Genomic DNA, 22,620 nt, shown 5'->3' with positions numbered 1-22,620 from the left:
AAATATGTAAACATAAATACATATTTAAGAATAAGTACAGGGAGCCAGGGTTGTAGCTCAGTTGTACAGCGCTTGCCTGGTATGTGTGAGCCCCTGGGTTTGATCCTCAGCACCACATGAAAATAAATAAATAAAATAAAGGTATGTGTCCATCTATGACTAAAAAGATTCAATTTAAAAAAAAGAATAAGTACATATATATTACTCTTTATGGACCCAACCATCACTAGACTATATTAAACCTTTCTAGAGGCAGAGAAAAAAATAAACAAAAAGTAGCTAGGCATGATGGTACATACCTATACTCCCAGCTACTTGGGAGGCTGAGGCAACAAGGAGAATATCAAATTCAAGGCCAGCCTCAGCAGTTTAGCAAGTTAGCAAGACCAGGTCTCAAAAGTAAAAAATAAGTAGGGCTGGGATATAGCTCAGTGGTAAAAAGTGCCCTGTGTTCAATCCTGGCAGTGTTATCTTCCTTCAATCTTCAAAGAGAGCACCAGATACATACACAATATTTCAAAAGAAGAGAGGAGACAAACTAAGAAGAAATGAAAAGGAAAAAGCAGAAAGAATTCACTATTTATTCAACTGTACACACTACACAATTAGGTTTTTCACTGAGATGACCTATAATAGCCAGAATTATGTTCTGCTGTTCTGCAGTTAAATAATAGTAAAAATATACAAATCACAACACATCATAGGCACTCACATTTCAACAGAATTGGACAAGTTACTTAACCCCCTGTATATCGGTTTTCTCACATGAAAATATAATGATAATGCCTACTATGCATGGTTGATAAAAGATACATATGAAAGGTCATTCACTATGCTATGGAAGTTCAGAAAGAAATTCAATTCTGTTTTCATGAAGAAATAATACTGAACCAAGAAAAAATTTAGGCATTATTTATAGGCAGCAAATAATGCAATTGCCAAATAAATTGCACTCAACTAAGTGGAACGGAATGTATATGAAAAATTGACACTCCTAAACAATCTGTAGTCCCTTGGAAGAGCTGAAAGTACAATCAAATTTACAATAAGTGTGTGGGGGGGATAGGGAATAAGGAAGGGGAAGGGGTATGGAGATGATAAGGCGATGATAGAGTGAAATAGACATTATCTCATGCACATATATGACTACATAACCAATGTAATCCTACAATACGTATAATCAGAAAAATGAGATTATACTCCACTTTCATATGATCTAGCAAAATATATAAATGCATTCTACTGTCATGTATAATAAATTAGAACAAATAAAAACATTTTTAAAAAATATCAACAGTTAAATAGTGCTTTTAAAAAGACTTTTCAAGGCAGGTGTGATGACACATGCTTGTAATTCCAGCAACTCAGGGGGTTGAGGCAGGAGAATTTCAAGTTCAAGGCCAATCTAGGCGATATAGCAACACCCTGTCTCAAAATAAAAAATAAAAAGGGGGGATGTAGCTCAGTGGTAGAACCCCTCTGAATTCAATTCCTAGCACTGCAGAAAAAAACAACCAACCAAACACCAAAATTTCATTTGAATAATAATGTCAAGATTTTGATGACAACTCATCTATATAAAAATAATTTCACTTAAATAATTTCACTACAGGCACGGTGGTGCATGCCTGTAATTCCAATGACTTGGGAGGCTGAGGCAGAAGGATTGCAAGTTCAAATCCAACCTCAGTAATTTAGCAAGGTCCTTAGCAACTTAGTGAGACTCTGTATCAAAATAAAAAATGGGGATGTGGTTGAGTGGTTAAGTGCCCCTGTGTTCAATCCCCAGTACCAAAACAAACAAATGAAAATATATGTAAAATGGTTTTTGTCAACTGTAAAGAAAATACCAGATAAAATTAATAAAAACAGTGGCATCACAATATATGCATTCATTTTTTGTTGGTAGTGTCCAAAAACACTCTATAGCTTTAGAAAATTTGATGAAACATTCTACTACTGGAAGCAAAGGCTTAGTCTGATAGACAGTTAACCAAGTATTCAAGAAAACTCTTAAAACTCTTTTTAAATAATAAGATTATACTTCTCTATATAATGTGTTTATTAATAATGCTAGTGGGAAAAAGTGGCATGCTAATGGGAAAACCAGATTTATGCATAAGAGTGAGAAATGAAACAGAAACCACAAGTTACAAAACCATACTTTGACTTATACCAACAAACTGCCAAATCATAATGTGGACAAAAACTAAGCTCAGTTAATTTTAGGTAACAGTTCATTCAAACCTATATATTCTAATATAAAGCTACATACTTTCACTGTCCAATATGGTAGTTTCTATCCACAAGTAGCTACTGATCACTTTAAATGTCACTAGAACAAACTGAGTTGTGTTACATTTGTATAAATACACAATGTATTTTGAAGGCTTAGTATAAATGAAATGTAAAATATCTCATTAGTTTTTATATTCATCACATGTTGAATGATACACTGGGTTAAATAAAATATAGTATTAAAATTAATTTCATGTTTTTTTGTTTTTTTTTTACTTTTTGTTATTGTTGTTGAGATGGAGGTCTTGCTTTGCCCAGGGTGGTCTCAAATTCATGGATTCAAGTGATCCTCCTGCCTCAGCCTCCCAAGTAGCTGGGACTTCAGGCATGCACCACCAAGGCCATCGCTTTTTCACTTTCTGAATGTGCTACCAGAACATTTTAAATTAATCTAGCTTGAACTCTATTGATTTGGCCATGCTATGATAGACAAAAAACTTTAATAGTTACTGCTTGAATTTTTGTATTCCGAAGTAAAGACCATTAACTATTCCAACAACTAGGCCCAGTTTACAAATTCAACCAATCCTTATCCAAATTTTGCTTACTAAGTTTTGCTCTAAAATCACTCCATGCCTCCAAATCTTCATTTAACTTCATTAACTTCACCAGTTTGGTAGCACATTCCTGTAATCCCAGCTACTGAGGGATTAGGATAGACTGAGGGAGAAGGATAGAAAGCTGGAGGCCAGCCTGACTGAGAAATAAAAAAAATACAAAGTAGCTCAGTGGCAGGTCACTTCTCTAGCATTCATACTGACCTGGGTTGGATCATTAATGCCACCCCTCCCCGCAAAAAGTGAAAACATCCTTAATAGTAGTTTGAGAATAAGAATAGGCAACAACAGCTTTGCCATCTTGGCTTTCAAATGATAAAATTCAGAGAGAAGGCAGCAGTTGGTATAATGGAAGTACCAAAGACAGAAAGGGGGAAACACCATCCTCTCCTCTTTCCTCTCTATGTTTTTCATGGATAAGGATCTCCAGGGAGAATGGAGTGCAAAACAGAGTGTTACCAATTTTTAGCTGGGACCAAGTCAAGTAGGAAAGGAAAAAGAAGGAAAAAAAAAAAAAAAAAAAAAAAAAAACTAAATGAAACATCCTAAAATTAGATACTGTTTTAAGCATAATAGAGCTCAGAACTTTCATACACTCTGCCATCAGCAGCAGTCTTTTCCTTTGTAAGGTTTCTTCACAGTTAAACCTTGCTTGATTTGTGCAAAACTCAAAATAATTATCATTATAATGATAATTATAATTAGCCCTTCTCACCAGCTTCTCTGCCCCCAGGTGATACTGTGGCAGACATCAAAAAAATTTCTCCAATTCTGACTTCTGGTCTTTCTAAACATGTATTTTTATTGTGGTACTACCCTGACCTCAGCCCTTCAGGGTTCTTCATCGCCTTCAGGAGAATTCACATTCCTAAATTACACACTGAAAATTCTACCACTTTACCAGGTGCACATGCCTGTGATCCCAATGACTCAGGAGGCTGAGGTAGTAGATTGAAAGTTCAACACCATTCTCAGCAACTTAGCAAGGCCCTAAGCAAAATAAAAAAAAAGAGGGCTGCGATGTAGCTCTATGGTAAGAGTCACTGGGTTTAATCCTACCAAAAAATAATACTAGGAAATAAAATAAACTCCTACCACTGTCATGATAACCATCAGTATGAGACTAATTCTAGACTCCATTTTGCAGGGAGGCTGATGAAAAGGGCTATGATGGGCTGGGGATATAGTTCAGTTGGTAGAGTGCCTGCCTCACAAGCACAAGGCCCTGGGTTCAATCCCTAGCACTGCAAAAAAAAAAAAAAAAAAAAAAAAAAAAAAAAAAGGAAAGGGCTATGATAATTTTGCATTTTTTGCATTTTCATTTCATTTTTTTCACCTACAAATCTGTTCTCTTGCAGCGTAGCATGTACAAAGATATCTTAAATGCTTTTTAAAACCAAGTAGAGAAAAAAATGTAAGTGGTATCTAGTAAATAAAGATTTATTGTTTTGTTTTTTTAATCCTGAAAGAAAATAATCCAACCTTATCTCTCAGTTAGTCTAAAAGTCCCCTGCTCAATTATTCCATTTATTGTTCATTCCTTCTTTCCTCATTGGATACCCATTCTATCTAACCAAATCTCATCTATCTTTCAAAATGAAGCCACAGAAATTCTTTTCTTCCTCCCTCCCTTCACCATTCTAGGCCAAATTATTTTTGCCCCACTTTGATTACTCATGGCACCTAAAACATATCATATATCTGATACTCGCTTTCATAAGATGTTTTGTTTCATGTATGTTAGAGTTCCTAAATACAGGATTCAAGGTGATTTGTTCTATCTACAATACCTAACCCAAATCCAAAAACATGGCCTGTATCTGCAAACATTTACTGAATTCAAATTCCAATTCATGGCATTGCCCTATGTAACACACATGTGAATCTCTATAGATTTATAACAAACCAAGCATGGTAGTGCATGCCTATAATCCCCCATACTTGGAGGCTGAGGCAGAAGGATAGTAAGTTCAAGGACAGCCAGGAAACACAAGGTGACCCTGTCTCAAAAAATACAGATAGACAGATTTATAATAAAGTGAAACTATATAAAAGAGTTTATAAGAACAGTACAGCCAGATTGCAAGTTCATGGCCAGACTCAGCAACTTAGCCAGGCCCTAAGCAACTTAGTGAGAACCTGTTTCAAAATTTTTTAAAAATAAATTTTTAGAGGGCTAGGAATGTGGCTCAGTGGTTAAGTGCCCCTGGGTTCAATGCCTGGCACAAGAAAGAAAGGGAGGGAGGGAGGGAGGGAAGGAGGGAAGGAGGGAAGGAAGGAAGGAAGGAAGGAAGGAAGGAAGGAAGGAAGGAAGGAAGGAAGGAAGGAAGGAAAAAGAACAAAAAAAAAAATAAAAGAACAAAAGAAAAAAGCACAGATGATCTCTATAGAACATACAACTATAGTGCAAACTTTTTCTACACTGTCTTTTTACAATAATGACTTCTGTGAAAAGTCATCAGACTAGACTACTCATAATATATGCAAGGCAAATTATGCTGAACACACTGTTCTCCTTTCTTTGATGGCTTAGAACAAACATAAAGTATCTTAGGGGCATCATGAATATTATGATCATACCACAGGAGATTAAAAGATTAGGTTTTGAACTTGCTAATGACACTCCATAAAAGAAATTTCTTAATATAAATCCCTGATGTCAGCATGCTTGCTTATGGCTTGTTTAAAAAAAAAAAAAAAAGGAATATAAAATGAGCAATTGCTTAACTTCCTGGGTAGTATAAAATGGCTGCCTTTTTGAATATTTAATTATTGTAACAAAAGCTGAAGCATCCTTTTACCTAGCTTTGTCCTCTTTCCTGAAATCTTTTTTGCTGTCTTTCAGTGTCCTTTGACGTCTCCATGTTCAATACATTCTCTATTATTTATGTTCCTCTAACAGAACGTGTCACCTCAATCCCCTCATCTGCTTTATCCTTCATTATGCCCCACAATATGAAAGAATATATTCACTAAAGAGATTTTTCTGCCTTTCCTCTTAACCCAGGGTCTTGAATTTTTTAGATCAAGCTATAATTTCCTATAAGTCTCTTTCTATGTTTCATATTTAACAGAATCTCTGCCTAGAGTATCAAATATCTTATCATATTTTAAAATGAAAATCTTGTGTTATGCCTGCATGGTTCACCTGCCTTCACATCGCTACTCTGGCTTGGCATGGTGGCACACACCTGAGACCCCAGGAACTTGGAAAGCTGAGGAAGAAAGATTCTAAGTTTGAGGCCCACCTTAGCAATTTAGCAAGATCTTGTCTCAAAATAAAAAATAAAAAGGGTTGGGGATGCAAGTCTGGCCAATCATTCTTACCTAGACTTAATGTCATACATCTTAACAAATTACATTCCAAAATGTTCTTCTGTCCTGTGTATGTGTGTGTTGGCTGCTAGGGATGGAACCTAGGGCCTTACATATGTGAGGAAAGCGCTCTACTGCTCTACCACTGACCTCCATCACCAGACCCCTAGCAAAATGTTCTTTTGTTACTTGGACTTTTTACTAGTGAAAATAAAGTAATAGATGATGGTTAAGTTTCCACACTAGCATATAAATAGTAGTTAGCTGGTTACAAAGCTTAAAAAGAAAAAGCCTACATGATCTAATCAACATTGTTTGTATGTGAAAACCTCAAGATCTGGTGCATTTCTGTGAGTTGCACATCTACCACTGAGACCAAGGATTAGGACCCTCAGAACTCTCCCAACAAACACACACATACTTTATAACACCCCTACTGCTTCCTTCTCCCCCAGCTCTACTCTCTACTCTTTTCATTAGATTACAATAGTAGGAAGAGACCTACTAAGGTCACAGCAACAACCAAGTAAGTGAATGAGGAGAGTGGAAATTTCCTCTGAGGAAACTATTTTTATATTAGTAATATCAGAAAAATCCATATTTCTAAGTTATATCTCCTATACCAGAAAAGAAACAAAATACCTCTCTTGAATCAAATGGACATTCTAGTCATTTTACATAATGTAAATAAATAAACTATTATAGTTAAAGCTTTACTGCTGTGGTCTGAATGTTGGTGTTCCCCCCCAAAATTCATATGTTGAAATTTAATTCACAATGTGATAGTATTAAGAGGTAGGATCCTTGGGGAAGTGATTAAGTAATGAAGGCTCTCACTGAAAAAAAAAGAAAACAAAAACCTGAAAACAATTTATATCCTCCAAATATGGAAACATTTCTGTACATTATAATGGATTCCTATGATAAAATATTATGGAATCATCAAAAATGTTTATTACTGCAATGATGTAAAATGCTAAATATATGGCTATAAAACCATGTATAGAGAATGAGCTCTACTATGTAAAGTACATATACACACATATAAAACAGGGATAATTGGCAGAAAAATACACCAAAACATTAAAAGTACCTATCTCTGGGAAACAGATTTATGAGCAAAAGAGGATTTGTCCCCACGTCAAGTTTATTTTTTCTTTTTGCATTATTGAGGCTCAAACCTAGGGACTTGCACATGTGCCAGCAAGCACTCTACCAGTGAACCTCTTCCCCAGCCCTCCCCTCAAGTTTTATTTTTTTTCCCTCAAGTTTTAAACAGCAAATATGTATCACTTTCAAAATCAGAAAAAAGCTGAAGATATTTTAAGCTATAAAGATAAACTAATAGCTTCCCAATAAATATCTCCCTCCCCACAAATATAATCATTACTTCTTCTGATTCAAGTACACACTCTTTATCTTGCATATCACATTCTATTTTGGACCTTATCATTCTATATTTTAATATGAATTGTTTGAGAACTGAATACTCTTCCACTTTATCTAGGGCTGCCTTTGTCTCTGGTAGGCCAGTTGAATATTTATAAAATTAAATTACTATTACATTGCTAGCAACATGCAAATTGACCAATAAATACATAATCATTATAAATGTGAAACATTAACACATTCAACAAATATTGACCAGGTACCTAAAATACCCCAGGTACTGTCATAGCCTATGAGGACACTTCAGCAAAAAGGTCCTTGCCCTTATGAAGCCTACATTCTAGAGGGGAGAAACAAAACAAAACAAACAAGTTTATTTCAGAGAATGATAAATGCTACAAAGCAAGGCAGTATGACAGAAATCAAGAAAGATCTGCAAAGAGCATAACATCAAAGGCATACTGAAAGACAGTATGGGACAAGATCAGAGCAAGCAGATAGAGCCTAAGGAAAGAACTAGGCCTGGAGTCAAAAGACCTGAGTTTCCATTCCTCCTCTCTTATCTTACTAGTTAGGTAATATTCCATCTCAATTAGGATAATAATCCCGAATTCACAAGAACACGCAAGGGTTAAATAAAATATTTTATTTTAAAAGAAAGAAGCCAAGTGCTTGGCATTCTGGTCCTCTATACTTGTGCTAGCTATATCTGTTTGGAGGACATCAAAATAATACAATACCCAAAAGCTAGAATACATAAATTAGTATTTTGAACAAAGATACCAAAAGAAATTAAATAACAATTCTGTCCCTTTGGGCTTAGGATGTGGCTCAGTGGTAGAGCGCTTGCCTGGCATGTGCAAGGTCCTGGGTTCAATCCCCAGCACCACAGAAAGGGAGGAAGGAAGGGAGGGAGGGAGGAAGAAATTCTATCCCTTTGATCAGGGAATTCTGTAGTAGTTACACAATTAACAAAAATACTACCTAGCCAGGTGTAGCAGAGCACACCTATAATCCCAACAACTCCAAAGGCTGAGGCAGGAGGATTACAAATTCAAGGCTAGCCTCAGCAATTTAGCAGGCCCTAAGCTACTTAGAAAGACTGCCTCAAAATAAAAAATAAAAAGGGTTGGGGATGTAGCTCAATAGTAGAGCAGTGTTTGGTTCAATCTCTAGTACTAAAAAAGAAAGGAAAAAAAAAAAAAAACATGTTTTAACTATTTATCTGACCTCAAGATTCCATTAATGATTACAACTGCTTTAAACAATGATGTAGAAAAAGATTTGAATAGTCTACTAATAAAATCAAATGCAAACATAAAAACAGCTTTATAATAAATCTAAAAAAAATCTCTTAGCTTTTCCTCATAATCTCATAAACTTCATTGGTCTTCACTATTTTTAATCCTCTATATATCTAAATTACATTTCTCTGGTCCACAGGAGGAAAGAAACTTTTTCACCAGATTGTAAGAGAGGGATTTCTGAGCATATTTACCTCTTGCCTCCTTCAATTGCTGCTTATTTGGAACTTTAGAACTAGGACTCACAGAGTTTGATAGGGGATTAGATTGTGAGATCACTAAGATGTTTCCTCTGAAAAATTCCCATCCCTAATCAATTTTCAAACCCTATTACGCCTTTAAGGTTGAAAATATTTTTCCTTGTTCATCTCTGTTTTCCAATTTAACATGCCTAGAATGAATGACTAGCTAAATGGGCCTACTATAACCTGCTCTTTGTCAACCTCTTAAACCAGAACATTTTCTCCTTAATATTTCTAAGTTGTTACATATGAGTTATCCTGACTCAGTTCTTTTATTAATGACTTGACATGGGACATTAGGAACAAATCTGATCACTGTGACAGGATAAATTAACTCCAAAAGAATGAGTTGATCAACAATGAAGAGGAAAAGGAAAATTTAATTTATAGGATACAAGCTAATGTTCCCATCTACTGGCTATTATATAGTCTTTTATGTCAAAGCAAGAATCCTGCTTGTAAGGGTAGGAATGTAGCTCAGTGGTAGAGCAAGTAGTTAGCATGTACAAGGCCTGAACTGAGTTCAATTTACAACACCAAAAACAGAAAGAAAGCAAAAAATTGCTTACATCCTGGGGCTGGAGTTGTGGCTCAGTGGTAGAGCGCTTGCCTAGCATGCGCGAGGCACTAGGTTTGAGTCTCAGCACCACATAAAAATAAATGAATAAAATAAAGGCCTATCAACTTCTAAAAAAATATTTTTAAAAACGTTGCTTATATCTTAACATGCCCAGTCCTCAATAGGGTCTCTGATCAGCAACCATGGGGGTATTCATATAGTCTGGAAATACATATAATATTTTCTCTTTTTATAAATTGTAGATGTTCCTTAGGAAATTATATGCATTCACCTGTGTTTCTTTTTTTTTTAATTAAAAATCATAAATTTACATAGGGCAATGTTGTTTGATTCATTGTTATTTTTTTACCTTCCCCCCTACCCCTCCCACCCCTCTTTTCCCTCTATACAGTCCTTCCTTCCTCCATTCTTACCACCCTCCTTATCCCTAACCCTAAACCTAACCCTAACCCTAACGCTATCCCCTCCTAACCCCCCTTATATGTCCTCATCCGCTTATCAGCGAGATCATTCGTCCTTTAGTTTTTTGAGATTGGCTTATCTCACTTAGCATGATATCCTCCAATTTCATCCATTTATAAAATCAGTATACTACAGAGATACAGCCACATCAATGTTCACCTGTGTTTCTTTATTCCACAAATATCTTGCAGAGAAATGCTAGAATGGAGTATCTGTCTCAAAAATGATAAATATACACCACTATAGAGATAAAAAACAAAAACGTAACAATTTGGGTTTAAATTTTCATTCATTCATTTTTGTGGTGCTGGGAATTGAACCTAGGGCCTTACACATTCCAAACATATGCCACAGCCCCAAACTTTCATTCATCCATTTATGAAGACATACTAATTATCAGGCACTTCTGCCCATTGGTTTTCTTGGTAGCAGTGACCATTTAATTTGTTGCACTGAGTTACTAAAGACAGTTTACTTTCTTCTTCTGTACTTGATATTGGCCTTGAAATGAATTTGAATGCATGAGAAACGAAGCTGTTCAGCTATATAATAATCTTATGTATGGGCTAGGGTTATGGCTCAGTGGTAGAGCACTTGCCTGGCATGTGTGAGACCCTGGGCTGGATTCTCAGCACCACATATACAAAAATACATTAATTAAATAAGGTCCACTGACAACTTAAAAAATATTTTTTAAAAATAATGTTCTTATGCATACACAATCAGTAGTCAATGCTTCCTTCGTTTTGTGTACATTAATTTTATGATCATTTTGAATGACATAAAGGCTGTTTGGTGTCCATTTCTGTTTCTTGTCTCTGAGGTCTGTCAATACGAATTTATATCATATTAATTATTTCTGAGAATTATATAGTAGTGCTTCCAGGGAGAGAAAGGTAGGTTTTATTTCAAATTGCTAAGTTACTGTAGTATTTTAATTCACTAGTAGTTTTATATTTTGAGTTAAATCAAAGTGCAAATATTAGAACTTTACTTTCTTAGCACCTTTAAATCACACTTAAAGTATGTGAAAACTAAATAGAGCAGAACCAAAGTATAACAGGTAAAATAGGGCAATTGAACCCCGATGTAACAAGCTACCCACAAGATTGTTAGTATCATCTGTGGAAAATTCCTTGTGAGTCTGGCTACCACGGCAAGCACAACATTCCCCAGGAAAGCCCCCTTTGAATCCATGGCTCAATTACCTCAATTCGCAGCTCCAAACTTGGAGTTCTATCTTGAATTCTATCTTTAACCACCACATCAGCCCCTACAGAGAGCAAGGTAAAGCCTCCTGGAAAGTGGTAGTAAGGAGTTTCAAATTAGAGCCTTAATCTCTGGAACTACCAAAATCAACACTTAGAGCAGTCAGGAAATTAAGAGTTTAAGCATTTCTCCCATCACCAATAAAATTCTTAGAACAGGAAAACTCATGCTTGCATTGGTGAGTCAGTCATAAGGAGACACTAGTCATAAACCTATATTATTTTTGTAGCATAAGTCTATACACCCTAGCCTTCAGAACACCATGACTAACTGTCTAAAATAGGTAGTTGCAATATATACAGTCCTTTTAGTGCTCTTCCATCTCTGCTAGTACCTCCCCACTTCCAGATACATCAGCTAGTATTTAATTCTGGACTACTGAATATCAATAATATTTTCTATTAAATTCTAACTCTGATAACAATTATAACAGGCAGGAATTCAAGAGTCATAACAGTATTCCTATAATAGTATCTAATTTTCCTGACACTATCGCATCCTCTCATAAATAAACCAGAAAGTAGGCGCACTTTCTCTTCCTCCATTTTTGCAGACAAGGAAGAAGAATCACTATATAAGAGACTTGTCCCTATCACCCGTGACAGTGTGTCACTGGCTTTGACCAGTGTCTTCCTCATTCCAAGCTTCATAGGTCATTCACTACTCTATGCTTCCCTCCATCTAATTCTCTTTCCTCAGTAAAATCCACATGGCTTATTCAAACTTTTCATATTGCAGTAAACAACGCATAGTCTTTTGACACTTGAAGGTCAAATACCACAAAAATTGCCTGAGTAATGACAACCAGTTCCAATATTTGTGCAGTCCTTGAAACTTAGCAAAACAGGCTAACCAAAGAAGAAAGTCATGTAAGTAAAACACTGTCTTTGTCAGAGGATATCTAACAATATTACATATTTCTGAAGCATACTTGTATAGCAACTAACTGCAAGGTCATGAGATCATGAACAGTTTATATAAAGCTAACCACTTTTTAACATGCAATTCTGAAGTAAACAGTTTATATTATTATTAATGTTTTCAGTAGCATAGAAAACCTAGTATTTCCTAACCGACCCCCTTTTTAAAAATGTTTTTAGGTATAGATGGACACAATGCCTTTATATATATATATATATATATATATATATTTTTTTTTTTTTTTTTTTAATGTGGTGCTGAGGATCAAATCCAGTGCCTCACACATGCTAGGCAAGCACTATACCACCGAGCTACAACCACAGCCCCACCAACACTCTTTTAACTTGAATATAGATTGTGGCTTTGCTGGCACCTCACATCGACCATGTCATAATAAGTTCTGAAACAGTTTATGGGGTTTAGTAGACCTTAAGTGGTTTTGCATTAGAGCAGTAGTTCAGAAACCAACTAGAGAAAAGTGTTCAGCTTGAAAACTAGCTCAAACTATCCTTATGCAAAGGCAAGCAAAAACTAGACAATTTATATTACTTCCAGGAAAGATGGTTTTTAAAAAAGGAGAACAGTCAGGTGAGGAGTCTGAAGCAGCAGGATTGCAAGTTCAAGACCAGCCTTAGCAACTTGTACATCACCAGGAGGCATCAGCCTAATAGATAATCTCCCTATATAGTTCTATCACTAAATTCCTTTGAACGGAGTCCAAAGATAACCTGACTTGAAAAGTAAAAATTTTACTTGACAATCCTGGTACTACAGGGAAGTTAAAGACATGGAACAACAAAGTTAAGTCAGACTTCCAGGACCTGAGTCAAGTCACTCTACCTCTCAGAACCTCAGTTTCCTTATTTAATAAATATGAAGTGGTTTTTAGATATAAGTAATTCATAAGGAAGTAGTTATTCCAACCTGGGGAACCAATCCACTTCATTATAAGAAGGAAGTAAAATACCATATAAACCACTTACATAAAACTCAAATCTTTCGTGTTGGTAGAAAATAGCAAAGTAAAAATGAAGAAGCACTGGAGTAAGGCATCAACTTAAAAAATATATTAAGATTCTTCAGATTAGATCACTGTTGAAAACCTTTTTTAGTATGTTAAATAAGAAAAAAAGTTGAATCAGGTGTAGTGACATATACCTGTAACCCCAGGGACTTAGGAGGCTGAGGCAAGAGGGTCAACAAGTTTGATGACAGCCTTAGCAACTTAGCAAGGCTCTGTCTCAAAATAAAAAATAAAACAGCTGGGGATGTAGCTCAGTGGTAAAGCACCCCTGGGTTCTATTCCCAGTACCAAACAAATAAATAAAAATTTAAAAATTATTATAATTTTGTATATATAATTTTTAAATTTTTATTTATTTATTTATTTTATTTTTTATTTTTAGATGGGGTCTTGATAAGTTGCTTAGGGCCTTGCTAAATTGCTGGGGCTGTCTTTGAACTTGTGATCCTCCTGCCTCAGCCTCTTCATTTTTACTTTGCTATTTTCTACCAACACGAAAGATTTGAGTTTTATGTATATGTACACACACACATATACATATACACACACACACACACACACACACACATATATATATATAAAGTTGGTATACTATGAAATAAACTCTTCAAAGAAAAAAACCATATTTTCCAAAATAAATGAATTTTTAAAAAGTCATCAGGTGTGGTGGCACATACTTGTAGTCCCAGCAATCGGGAGGCTGAGGCAGGAGGATCACAAGTTCAAAGACAGCCCCAGCAATTTAGCAAGGCCCTAAGCAACTTATCAAGACCCCATCTAAAAATAAAAAATAAAACGACTGGGGATGTGGTTCAGTGTTTATGTGCCTCTGGGTTCAATCCCTAGTACAAAAAAAAAAATCATCAGAAATATTTAAGATATGTATCCCTATTTTAGACAAATCATGTTGGGTCTATGTGCTGGAATTTAATCTAGAGGCTTTTGCATGCTAAACTCTACTACTGAGCTATACTCCAGCCCTAGAAAAATTATTTAAATAAAGTACAAACATTAAATTCTGCAATAAGATCCAAGGTATTTTATTTTTTAAACATACTTGGTTATAGTTATTGAGGCAACCAACTTGCAATGAAGTTATTCCTCTGCTTCTTTTTATTTCACTGTTATTGTTTTTGTATGGTGCTGAAGATTCAACCCAAGGACTTGCATATGCTAGGCAAGCACTCCATCACTGAGCTATACCCCCAGCCCTTTATTTATTTATTTTAAGAGAGAGGGTCTTTCTATGCTGCCCAGGTTGGCCCAGAGCTCCTAGGCTCAAGTCACCTTCCTGTCTTAGCCTTCCTAGTAGCTGGGATATAGTCATGTGTCACCCCGCCCAGATACTTTGGTTCTAATATTGTTTCAAAACCTTAAAAAGTTCCATTTGAAGAAACCAAAATGTGACATACAGTGCATATAATTCTTCCTGAGACCAAATAAATACTGCTCAGTTTTCAATCAAATCTCTTACAATCTTTTGACCATTTGTGCCTACTCGATAGCAACACCCGAGATGAAGAGAGGAGAGAAAACTCATTCCAGTGCACTTGGCTCTTCCTAGCATCACTGGTAAATGGTTTGCTGAGAAACAATTGGAAATCCCCACACTACTAGTCAAGATCAGGTTTAGTGATATTTTATGGATTTAATTTCTTCCCGATTCCCTTTTCAGGAGATAATACAAAACTGGTTATATTCAGTAGCCAGGCACAGCGTCCCAGTTACTGGGAAGGCTAAGACAGGAAGACTATGTGAGTCCTGGCACTCAAGATCAGCTTGGGTAACATAACAAGATTCCATCTTAAACACCAACCAAAAAAAAAAAAAAAAAGGAAGAAAAGAAACTGGTTGTGTTCAGATGCAACTCCCAGATAACTAGATCTTTCTAAACTATCAGTTATCAAACCTAAACTTCCCTATAAAAATTTAGGTAATCTTCTAAGACTGAACTTGGGTAGAGAGCATCAGAATAAAAAGAGCAGCTGTTAAAAATCAGTTGGCACCGCCTACCAAATACGGCCTCCCCTGCCCTACTCCCCCCAAAAGAAAACATAAATTTCAGAAAGCAGATTCCTCCTTTTCTGTTTAACAAACTAACCCCATCTTGCAGTGAGTCTCTTCATTTAATTAAAACAGCTTCAGAATAAGGGGGAAATATATACCTTAATATTAAAAATCCCCACTCCTGAAAGATCCCTATGAAAATCTGATAAGATCTTCTTTGATCAGAAACTCTCTTATACACAATATAGAGGTTTCATGGACTTCCTTGAACTTCCAAGAACAAAAATCCTTGCTCTAGCCTAGAGGGGGATGTTCTCAACAATCCTACCTCCTCCTTCATGAACGGGACCCACCCTAAACATCTGAAATGTAAAGAGCAATGAAATGAAGAGTACCTAACACCTTATTTCTGTCAAATTGTCAGATCTGTCACCTTTCAGCATAGGTCAAAGGATTTCTATTTCATTTCTGTGACCACTGAAATTGTTCCACTCTGATCCCCTCCCTTGTTCCCTTTCTTTCCCTTTCTTTTTAAACTGGGCCTAAAAGCCTACAGACAAGACAATTCATAAGTGAGGGGTAAGTGTCTGAAAGCAAAAGCCCCCAGTGAACACACATCCTCACCATCCCTTTCTGATCCAAGATGTCCAGGACACGGCCAACTGCTGTGGCTGTGAACTGGATCAGAAGCAAGAACAGAAATAAAGACACTCTCCATTCAACCTTTGTGTCTGGGGCACTTCCTAGATTTTTCACTGGCATTTAATATCAAGATACAAGACTCGTTTTTCATTAAAATTGCAAGACTTTCATTTTGCCGTTTCAAATGGTGTAATTGATCTGCATTGTCTTCTTAAATAACCCAACTGGTGAAGGACACTGCAGCTTTAAATATTTCAGTGCTAGCTAGCAAATAGACTCCATTGCAATATGGCTCTGAAGGTCGTGTCCTATTGTCTCCTCTGCAAAGGAAAAAAAAAATAAACCCAATTTCTAAATCCTTCCAGGTAACATGGGAATGTTTGTCCCTAGAATTTACACTCTTCTACCTCGGTCCCATACAGTTCTGGGTGTTTATTGGAATCTCACACTCATAATTTTCCCGGCAGGGGCAATATGCCGATTGTTATTAATGATTCCAGCACCATAGTGAGACATAAACACATGTGTTCACATTAGTTTAATTGAGCATAAGCAACTATTTGAAATAGCACCACTAAAGAGTTGTTAACCTCTTTAAGAGTAAGGCCACAGTGGTTTGGGTGTGGATGGCTTTCAGGCAGCACTCTAAGCCTAGATTGCATAACCTGAAATGTGTAGCCACTTAAAATGATAGGAATCTCAGCCTACTCATTCTGGGACTATGCCGGCACCTTGCCATACACTTGCAGCTTTATTTGTCAAAGAAGGTCATAATGAGAAGCACAATCACAGTGAAAGAGAAAATAAACTAAAAGAAAAAAGGCCCTTTTCTACTCCAACAGGAACATATACAATTCCCGGAGCAGACACAATGTTGCCTCAACCTCATCCTCCCCATCTCCGCCCCCGGAGAGTGGAACGGCCCCAGTCAACTGGAGGCTTTGAGGGAAGCTGGACATTGATACCCTTTTTAAATAAAAACGGGTGGAACGACTAAAAGGCAGACAAGAAGGAAGAAGCAGGGTAGGGTTAAAGCAAGTGCAGGTGCACCCAAACATTACCTGAAATGGTAACAGATTGTTACCATTATCGGTCCGGAAAGCGTTATCCTCCATCCAGGATTTGGAGGTGAGAGGAGCCGCACGAGGAAACTTGGGAGGCGCGATCACATTGCTGGAGAAGGGTTTTTTGAGCGGCGAGATGGGGTTAAGTGGGGAGGGTACCCCTACGCCCACGCCCACGCCTACGCCAACCGCACGACGAGGGTCCCGGCCCGCCTGCAGGCCACCCCACGGGTTGGACGGTGCGCTCCAGGCGGCGTTCACGCTTTGGTGCGTGTTCCAGCTGGATGAGGCCGATGAGGCCGCGGCTGCGGCAGCGGCAGCCGCAGCGGCAGAAGACGAGGACGGCTTGCTGGTCATGATGGGTTGGTGGCCGTACGCCGCGGCGGCGCTTCTCTGCGCGTAGGGCGCTTGGCTAGGGCTGGCTGGGGACCGGCGCTGCTGCGGGGGCTGAGCCTGGGGGGGCTGCGCCGGCTGCGCTGGCTGCGGCGCTGGCGGCGGCGGCTGCTGGTGGTGCTGGGTCTGCGCCAGGCCGATCTGCGGGGAAAAAGTGCCTCCGAAGACTGGGTTAACATGGTGCGGGAAGTTCTGGAAGAGCATGGTCCCGTTGACTGGGGTGATCCCCTGGAAGAAGCTGTCCTCCACCGCGTTCGTGGTGCCGGTGGACCAGGTGCTGCCGAAGGACGGCGACAGCGACGTGCCCGGCGCGGTGGGCTCCTGTGGCGGCGGCGGCGGCTGCTGCGGGGGCTGATGGAAACTCAAGCCCGGCAGGAGCGGCGATTCCATCTGCATCTTGTCCGGGCCGTTGGGGGCCGGCGGGGCCGCGGCGGGGCTAAGGGCCGGCACTGCGCTACTGTCCTCCGGTTTGGGGGTCTCTGAGGAGAGGGGCGTGGACGGGGCTTCGGCTACGCTGGGCTCGGGCTGGGGCTGCTGCTGCTGCTGCCGCTGCTGCTGGGGCTGGGGCTGGGTTTTGCTTTTGTCCATCAGTAAATCATCCTGCATGGTTTGCGCAGCTGAAACGGGAAAAAAGAGAGATGCGTTATTGTCCAAGTGATCATTAATGCCCCTCGCTAAAGCGGGCGGTGTTTTACTTGCGAAAATCCAGTGCCACCGCTACTAGCCAATTGCAAAGCAAATCCATAATCTCCCATTTAAAAGAACAGGTCGGGCTGGGGAAGGGGAACACAAGCAAGGTCTCTAAAAATACTGTGAGAGCGTCTTCACCCTTTCTGATGTCTTGGTTCCTTTTCTGTATTAGTGAGAGATGTGCTTATAAGACAGAAAGACAGCAATTTCGCCACGTCTCTTTTCCCTTCACCGGAACTCAGAGCGTTCACCCTGCAATGAGAAACTGATTCTGGTTCCTGTTTTTTCCCAAGCACCACCCTCCCCCAGTTATTTGCATACGTCAATAAATACTGCTGCGTCCTTCAGCAAGGTTAAAAAGACACCACACACACGACCCTTTCTTTCCCCTTCCCCAACTCCAGCACCTTAAAGAAAACAGCCGTCTTAAACCTCTTGATTAGCAAACTGCCTTCTTGCCTCGATAATTGTTTCATTTAGCTACAGCGAACCACCACGAGGGAGGAAATCCTTGGCATTTGTTAGGAGGACTCAGCTGCACAATCATTCTCTGGCCTCGCAGTAGCGGTAGCTACTCCATTTTGTTGGGAGACATTTTTTTTTAATTATATACATAATATCACCGGTTTTTAAAAGGTGAAACCTACTGAAACGTTTGGAAGTGCTTGCTTCTTGTTACTCTAAGGATTATGGTTTTTCTACTTAATCTCCAATTTTCTTCTCTCCAATTCTGCAGCACAAGAGGATTTCTTGGCTTCTCAATGCTTCAGGTCTCAACAGGAGCATGAGAATTTCTCTGCAGAGTGGAGAAATGCTTCTAGTTGGATTTGAGGTCAGAGGCGGGGGGGGGGAGGGGGAGGCTGAGATGGATGGGGCGGGGCTTTAAAAATCCGTCTGAGATTTAAGTAGACAGTCAAGATAATTCTGGGTTGCTAGATTTTCATTTTTGAATCCTGCTGCCTCCTTGGTCACAAGACTGGCAAATTTAGAATCCATTTTCTTATCTCTAGTATTAGCAGTGGAAGACTATAGTTTGATGACCCTGAATTACCATATGCTAGCAAAAGTGTTAAAAATAGAGGAGCACAAAGTCCCAAATTCTCATACATTGTAATTATAGTGCATTGCCACCGCTGCTTCATTTAGCCATATAAGGAGTGTATGGTATTTTCCATTTCGCATAGAACTATATTCACCTCTGTCATACAGCCTGTTTTCTTATTCAAGGATGAAAATAGTAATCACTCAAAACCAAGAGATTTCCATACATGTAGTTACCATTGAGTTAGCTTGTTCCTTGCATGTTAATTACTTTAAATATACAAATATTACAGGAATGAGACTGTGCAAACAAATATTTTGGAATGTTAAGGGAGCATATGACCAAAACATATCATTATTTTTAGATGATGATTCAGTACAATTGCAATGAAGTTATTAATATATTTAATAGTTACTTAATTAACATGTACTGAAGAACATCTTAGGGTATTTGTGAAAGGGCATTTTGATATACACAGAAGCTGCCTTTGGACATTCTAATGATAATAACTACTATAAAATGGAGATATTATTGCTCTTAGCTATTAGGTAAAAGATGTTCGACTATGGGATTAAAAGTAATTCTATTTTATTAAAGACTTATTAAAATGCTTAATTGATATTTCATGTTAAAGTTTCATACACAAAAAAGTGGGCTCAAGCAAATGCTTCACAGCCACCTGATTCTCCTTTCTACTCCTCAAACCCCTCTCTCCCTTTCCCCTAGAAAGAAACCCCATCCAATATACCATACATCACAGATTGCCAGATATTACCAAAAAAACCTACTTAAAATTGCTTTTATGTTCCTCACTTCCCTTAGTCTAAAACAATAGTTTGGATCAGAATTGTAAAATAAAACACAAAGAAGCAAGTGAACCTTGGATTCAGACAGCACAAAGTTCTATCAGTGCCAAAGAAGATGGTCACAGAAAGACATTTTCATACTTGGTTTAAACAATGCTGCAGTAAACCATTATAATTCTGGTTTTTGAGCTGCTTCCAGTGAGCTAGAATTGCCTTTATAATAGCTATATCATCATGGCTGAAATATACATTTGATTATAGTTTTAATATCATCCAGCATTTTTGGATCCAATGCTTTTTCTTAATACCTTCAGTTTAAACTACATGCTATCCGTGGAAAAATTAATGCTGTACTATTGCAAAAAAGCCAAAAAAAGTAAGCTGGACTCAAAATGTTTTATAAAGGCCATAATTAAGATTAATATATTCACTGAATTTTTTAAATGCTATACCAGGAACACATTTCTCAATACTCCTTAAAGATAAAAAATTCACTTTCTGCATAAATTCACTGTCAAGGTCAAGACCCACCTTTAATAAATAAGACCCTTTAAACAAAAGGTAAGCAGTAGATTAAGATAAAATTTACGAAGTTGACATGAAATCTCTCTTAATAACAGCCTGTAGAGTTTGTTTGATTTGGGGTTTATTTTGCTTATTTACAGCAAAGTCTGAGAAATAGATACCTCCTTCCCCTCCCCCACCACACACACAATAGATCGGCTTTTACATGCATTAACCCAATTTCAAGTAACAAATTCCTAGTAGCAGTTACCTTTGAGTGTCCAGTTTTTAAGAATCGATAAAATTTTAAAGTATACAGTATTTATTTTCTTCTTTCAGGTTGATTATGTGACCGCTCTGGCAAAAGCACTTTGACAACTGTAAGGAGAGAGGGCATGCGCACACAGGGAACTGTGGGGGCTGAAGTCCTTCACAAGGTACTCTGCCTGACTTCAGCACGTTCAACCAGGAAAGGAGGAAGCCTCGAAGAGATTCCAAGGGGAAGAGGTTGTTCCCGGATTACATTATATCCTCCTAACCAATCTAAATCATGAATTGTTGAAATGAAAGGCAGAAAGATAAACTGGTTTATCAACTTGATTTAGGAAGTCAGGTTAAAAGAGAAACTGAATTGTAGGACTCAAAATAAATATACCCAGCAGAGCTACCTTAAATGGTATTAGAATACTAATGACTGGGTAGCCAGCAATAGGCACCCTACCAGAGTAAAAGAGACTGGGGTAAGCAGGAATAAACAAGGGTGGGGGGATGACTGGGGAATGATGAACACTCAAAATCTAATCATACTTAAAGGAAACACTTTTAATATAGAATGAAAAGTACCTTAATACAAAATGTGTTATTAACCTCAGAGGTCAGGTAAAAAAAGATTTTCATCACAAATTTTTGATATCCACCAACGTTTCTTTGTATTTGAATTTTCAAGGGAGGCACCAATCACCTATTTTAAGATTTTTACATAATATGCTCTAAATCAACTCATCTCCTTATTTTTACTTGTCAAAATGAAAGCTTACTTAGCATTATTCATACAATGATTAATCAAATAAAATTCAGTATTTTCATACTAAAATAATATTGGTTGAAATATTAATAAATAACTTGACATGTTTAGTATTTCACAGCATAGGATAGTGGCTTCTTTATTCAATACAAAAAAAGTAAGTAATTTCTGTTAAATATTTTTTTTGGTGTTTTTTTTTCCTACTTTAACCTCATGATTCTAAGGCTGAAATCTCACAACATATTAGCATCAACTGTTATTATCTATAGCTTTTAAGACCAATAGTTCAAGAGCTGATTTGCTCACGTAGGCAGAAGATAATATTTCTTGTGGAAGCTGGTTTAGTGCCATTCACCCAAGGGGTTCAGGGTAAATGTCAGCTGATGACTATGCTGATTGAACTTGGAGCTAAAAAGGTTAAACATCATTTTAAACTGTCTTAATTTTCTATTTTCCTTCTTCACCAATTAGAACCAAAGTACTGCCAGAGAACACTAATTTGCCGTGTTTAGTAGTCTGTTTCTAATATTTTTTTAGAAGTCTGTAATATTTTTTTAGTAGTCTGTTTTTTTCCCGTTTGGGTACTGGGAACAGAACCCATAGGTGCTTAACCACTGAGCTATATCCCAAGTTCTTTTTTTTAAATTCCAGTTTTTTGCTTCCCAGCTGTGTGACCTTCAGTAAATCACCTAATCACCTCTTCAGCTATGCACGCCTCAGTTTATTCATCTGTAAAATGGCAAAATATTACTTTCAAGTATTGTTTGAAGAGATTAAATGAGATGAAGACCTTGGCATGTAACTGTTTCACTCCTCCCCTAAACCCTGCCACTAGTCCCAGCTGCTTCCTGTGCTTGGGTCACCTTGGCATCTGTACTCAGGGTCTTGGTGTTTTGATTTTTCCCCCCAGTCTTTTATTTATTATTTTGACATGGGGTTTCACTAAGTCACTTAGGGCATTGCTAAATTGCTGAGGGTGTCCTCAAATTTGTGATCCTCCTGTCTCAGCCTCCTAAGCTGCTAGGATTACTCTAGTGATTTCTATGGAAAAAAAAACAAATCAAAGAAGAATCATTCTGAATGAATC

The 22,620-nt window shown here is 37.8% G+C and overlaps 1 protein-coding gene and 1 long non-coding RNA gene across 10 annotated transcripts in view; one reads left to right on the top strand and one right to left on the bottom strand.

Moving 5' to 3' along the window:
• CPEB3 (cytoplasmic polyadenylation element binding protein 3) overlaps positions 1-22,620 on the bottom strand; it is a 172,564-nt gene that overhangs the window by 119,564 nt on the left and 30,380 nt on the right. For 3 of the 7 annotated variants that reach the window (XM_079137565.1, XM_079137569.1, XM_079137570.1), the window contains exons 1-3: positions 20,781-20,894; positions 18,296-18,409; positions 17,072-18,084 (exon numbers count right to left, since the gene is read on the bottom strand). In XM_079137565.1, coding sequence (XP_078993691.1) covers positions 17,072-18,073 — 1,002 coding nt within the window. In that variant the 5' untranslated portion in view covers positions 18,074-18,084; positions 18,296-18,409; positions 20,781-20,894. Of the gene's footprint in view, positions 1-17,071; positions 18,104-18,295; positions 18,410-20,780; positions 20,907-22,620 lie in introns of those variants that run through there. The other 4 variants (XM_079137567.1, XM_079137568.1, XM_079137566.1 and 1 more) reach the window with 3 other exon arrangements.
• On the top strand, positions 13,950-20,987 carry LOC306659796. Of its 3 annotated transcripts, none has more exons than XR_013763436.1 (3): positions 13,950-17,138; positions 18,894-18,989; positions 20,849-20,987. It is a non-coding gene; the product is annotated as an uncharacterized lncRNA (long non-coding RNA). The 3 variants fall into 3 exon arrangements; XR_013763437.1 differs by lacking the exon at positions 13,950-17,138 and adding an exon at positions 17,299-17,436; XR_013763438.1 differs by lacking the exon at positions 13,950-17,138 and adding an exon at positions 18,432-18,793.

Source organism: Sciurus vulgaris (genome assembly GCF_902686455.1).
Source record: "Sciurus vulgaris genome assembly, chromosome: 4".
Classification (NCBI taxonomy): Eukaryota; Metazoa; Chordata; class Mammalia; order Rodentia; family Sciuridae; genus Sciurus; species Sciurus vulgaris.
Note: the sequence above shows the minus strand (reverse complement) of the source record. Positions and strands in the feature narration are given on the sequence as shown.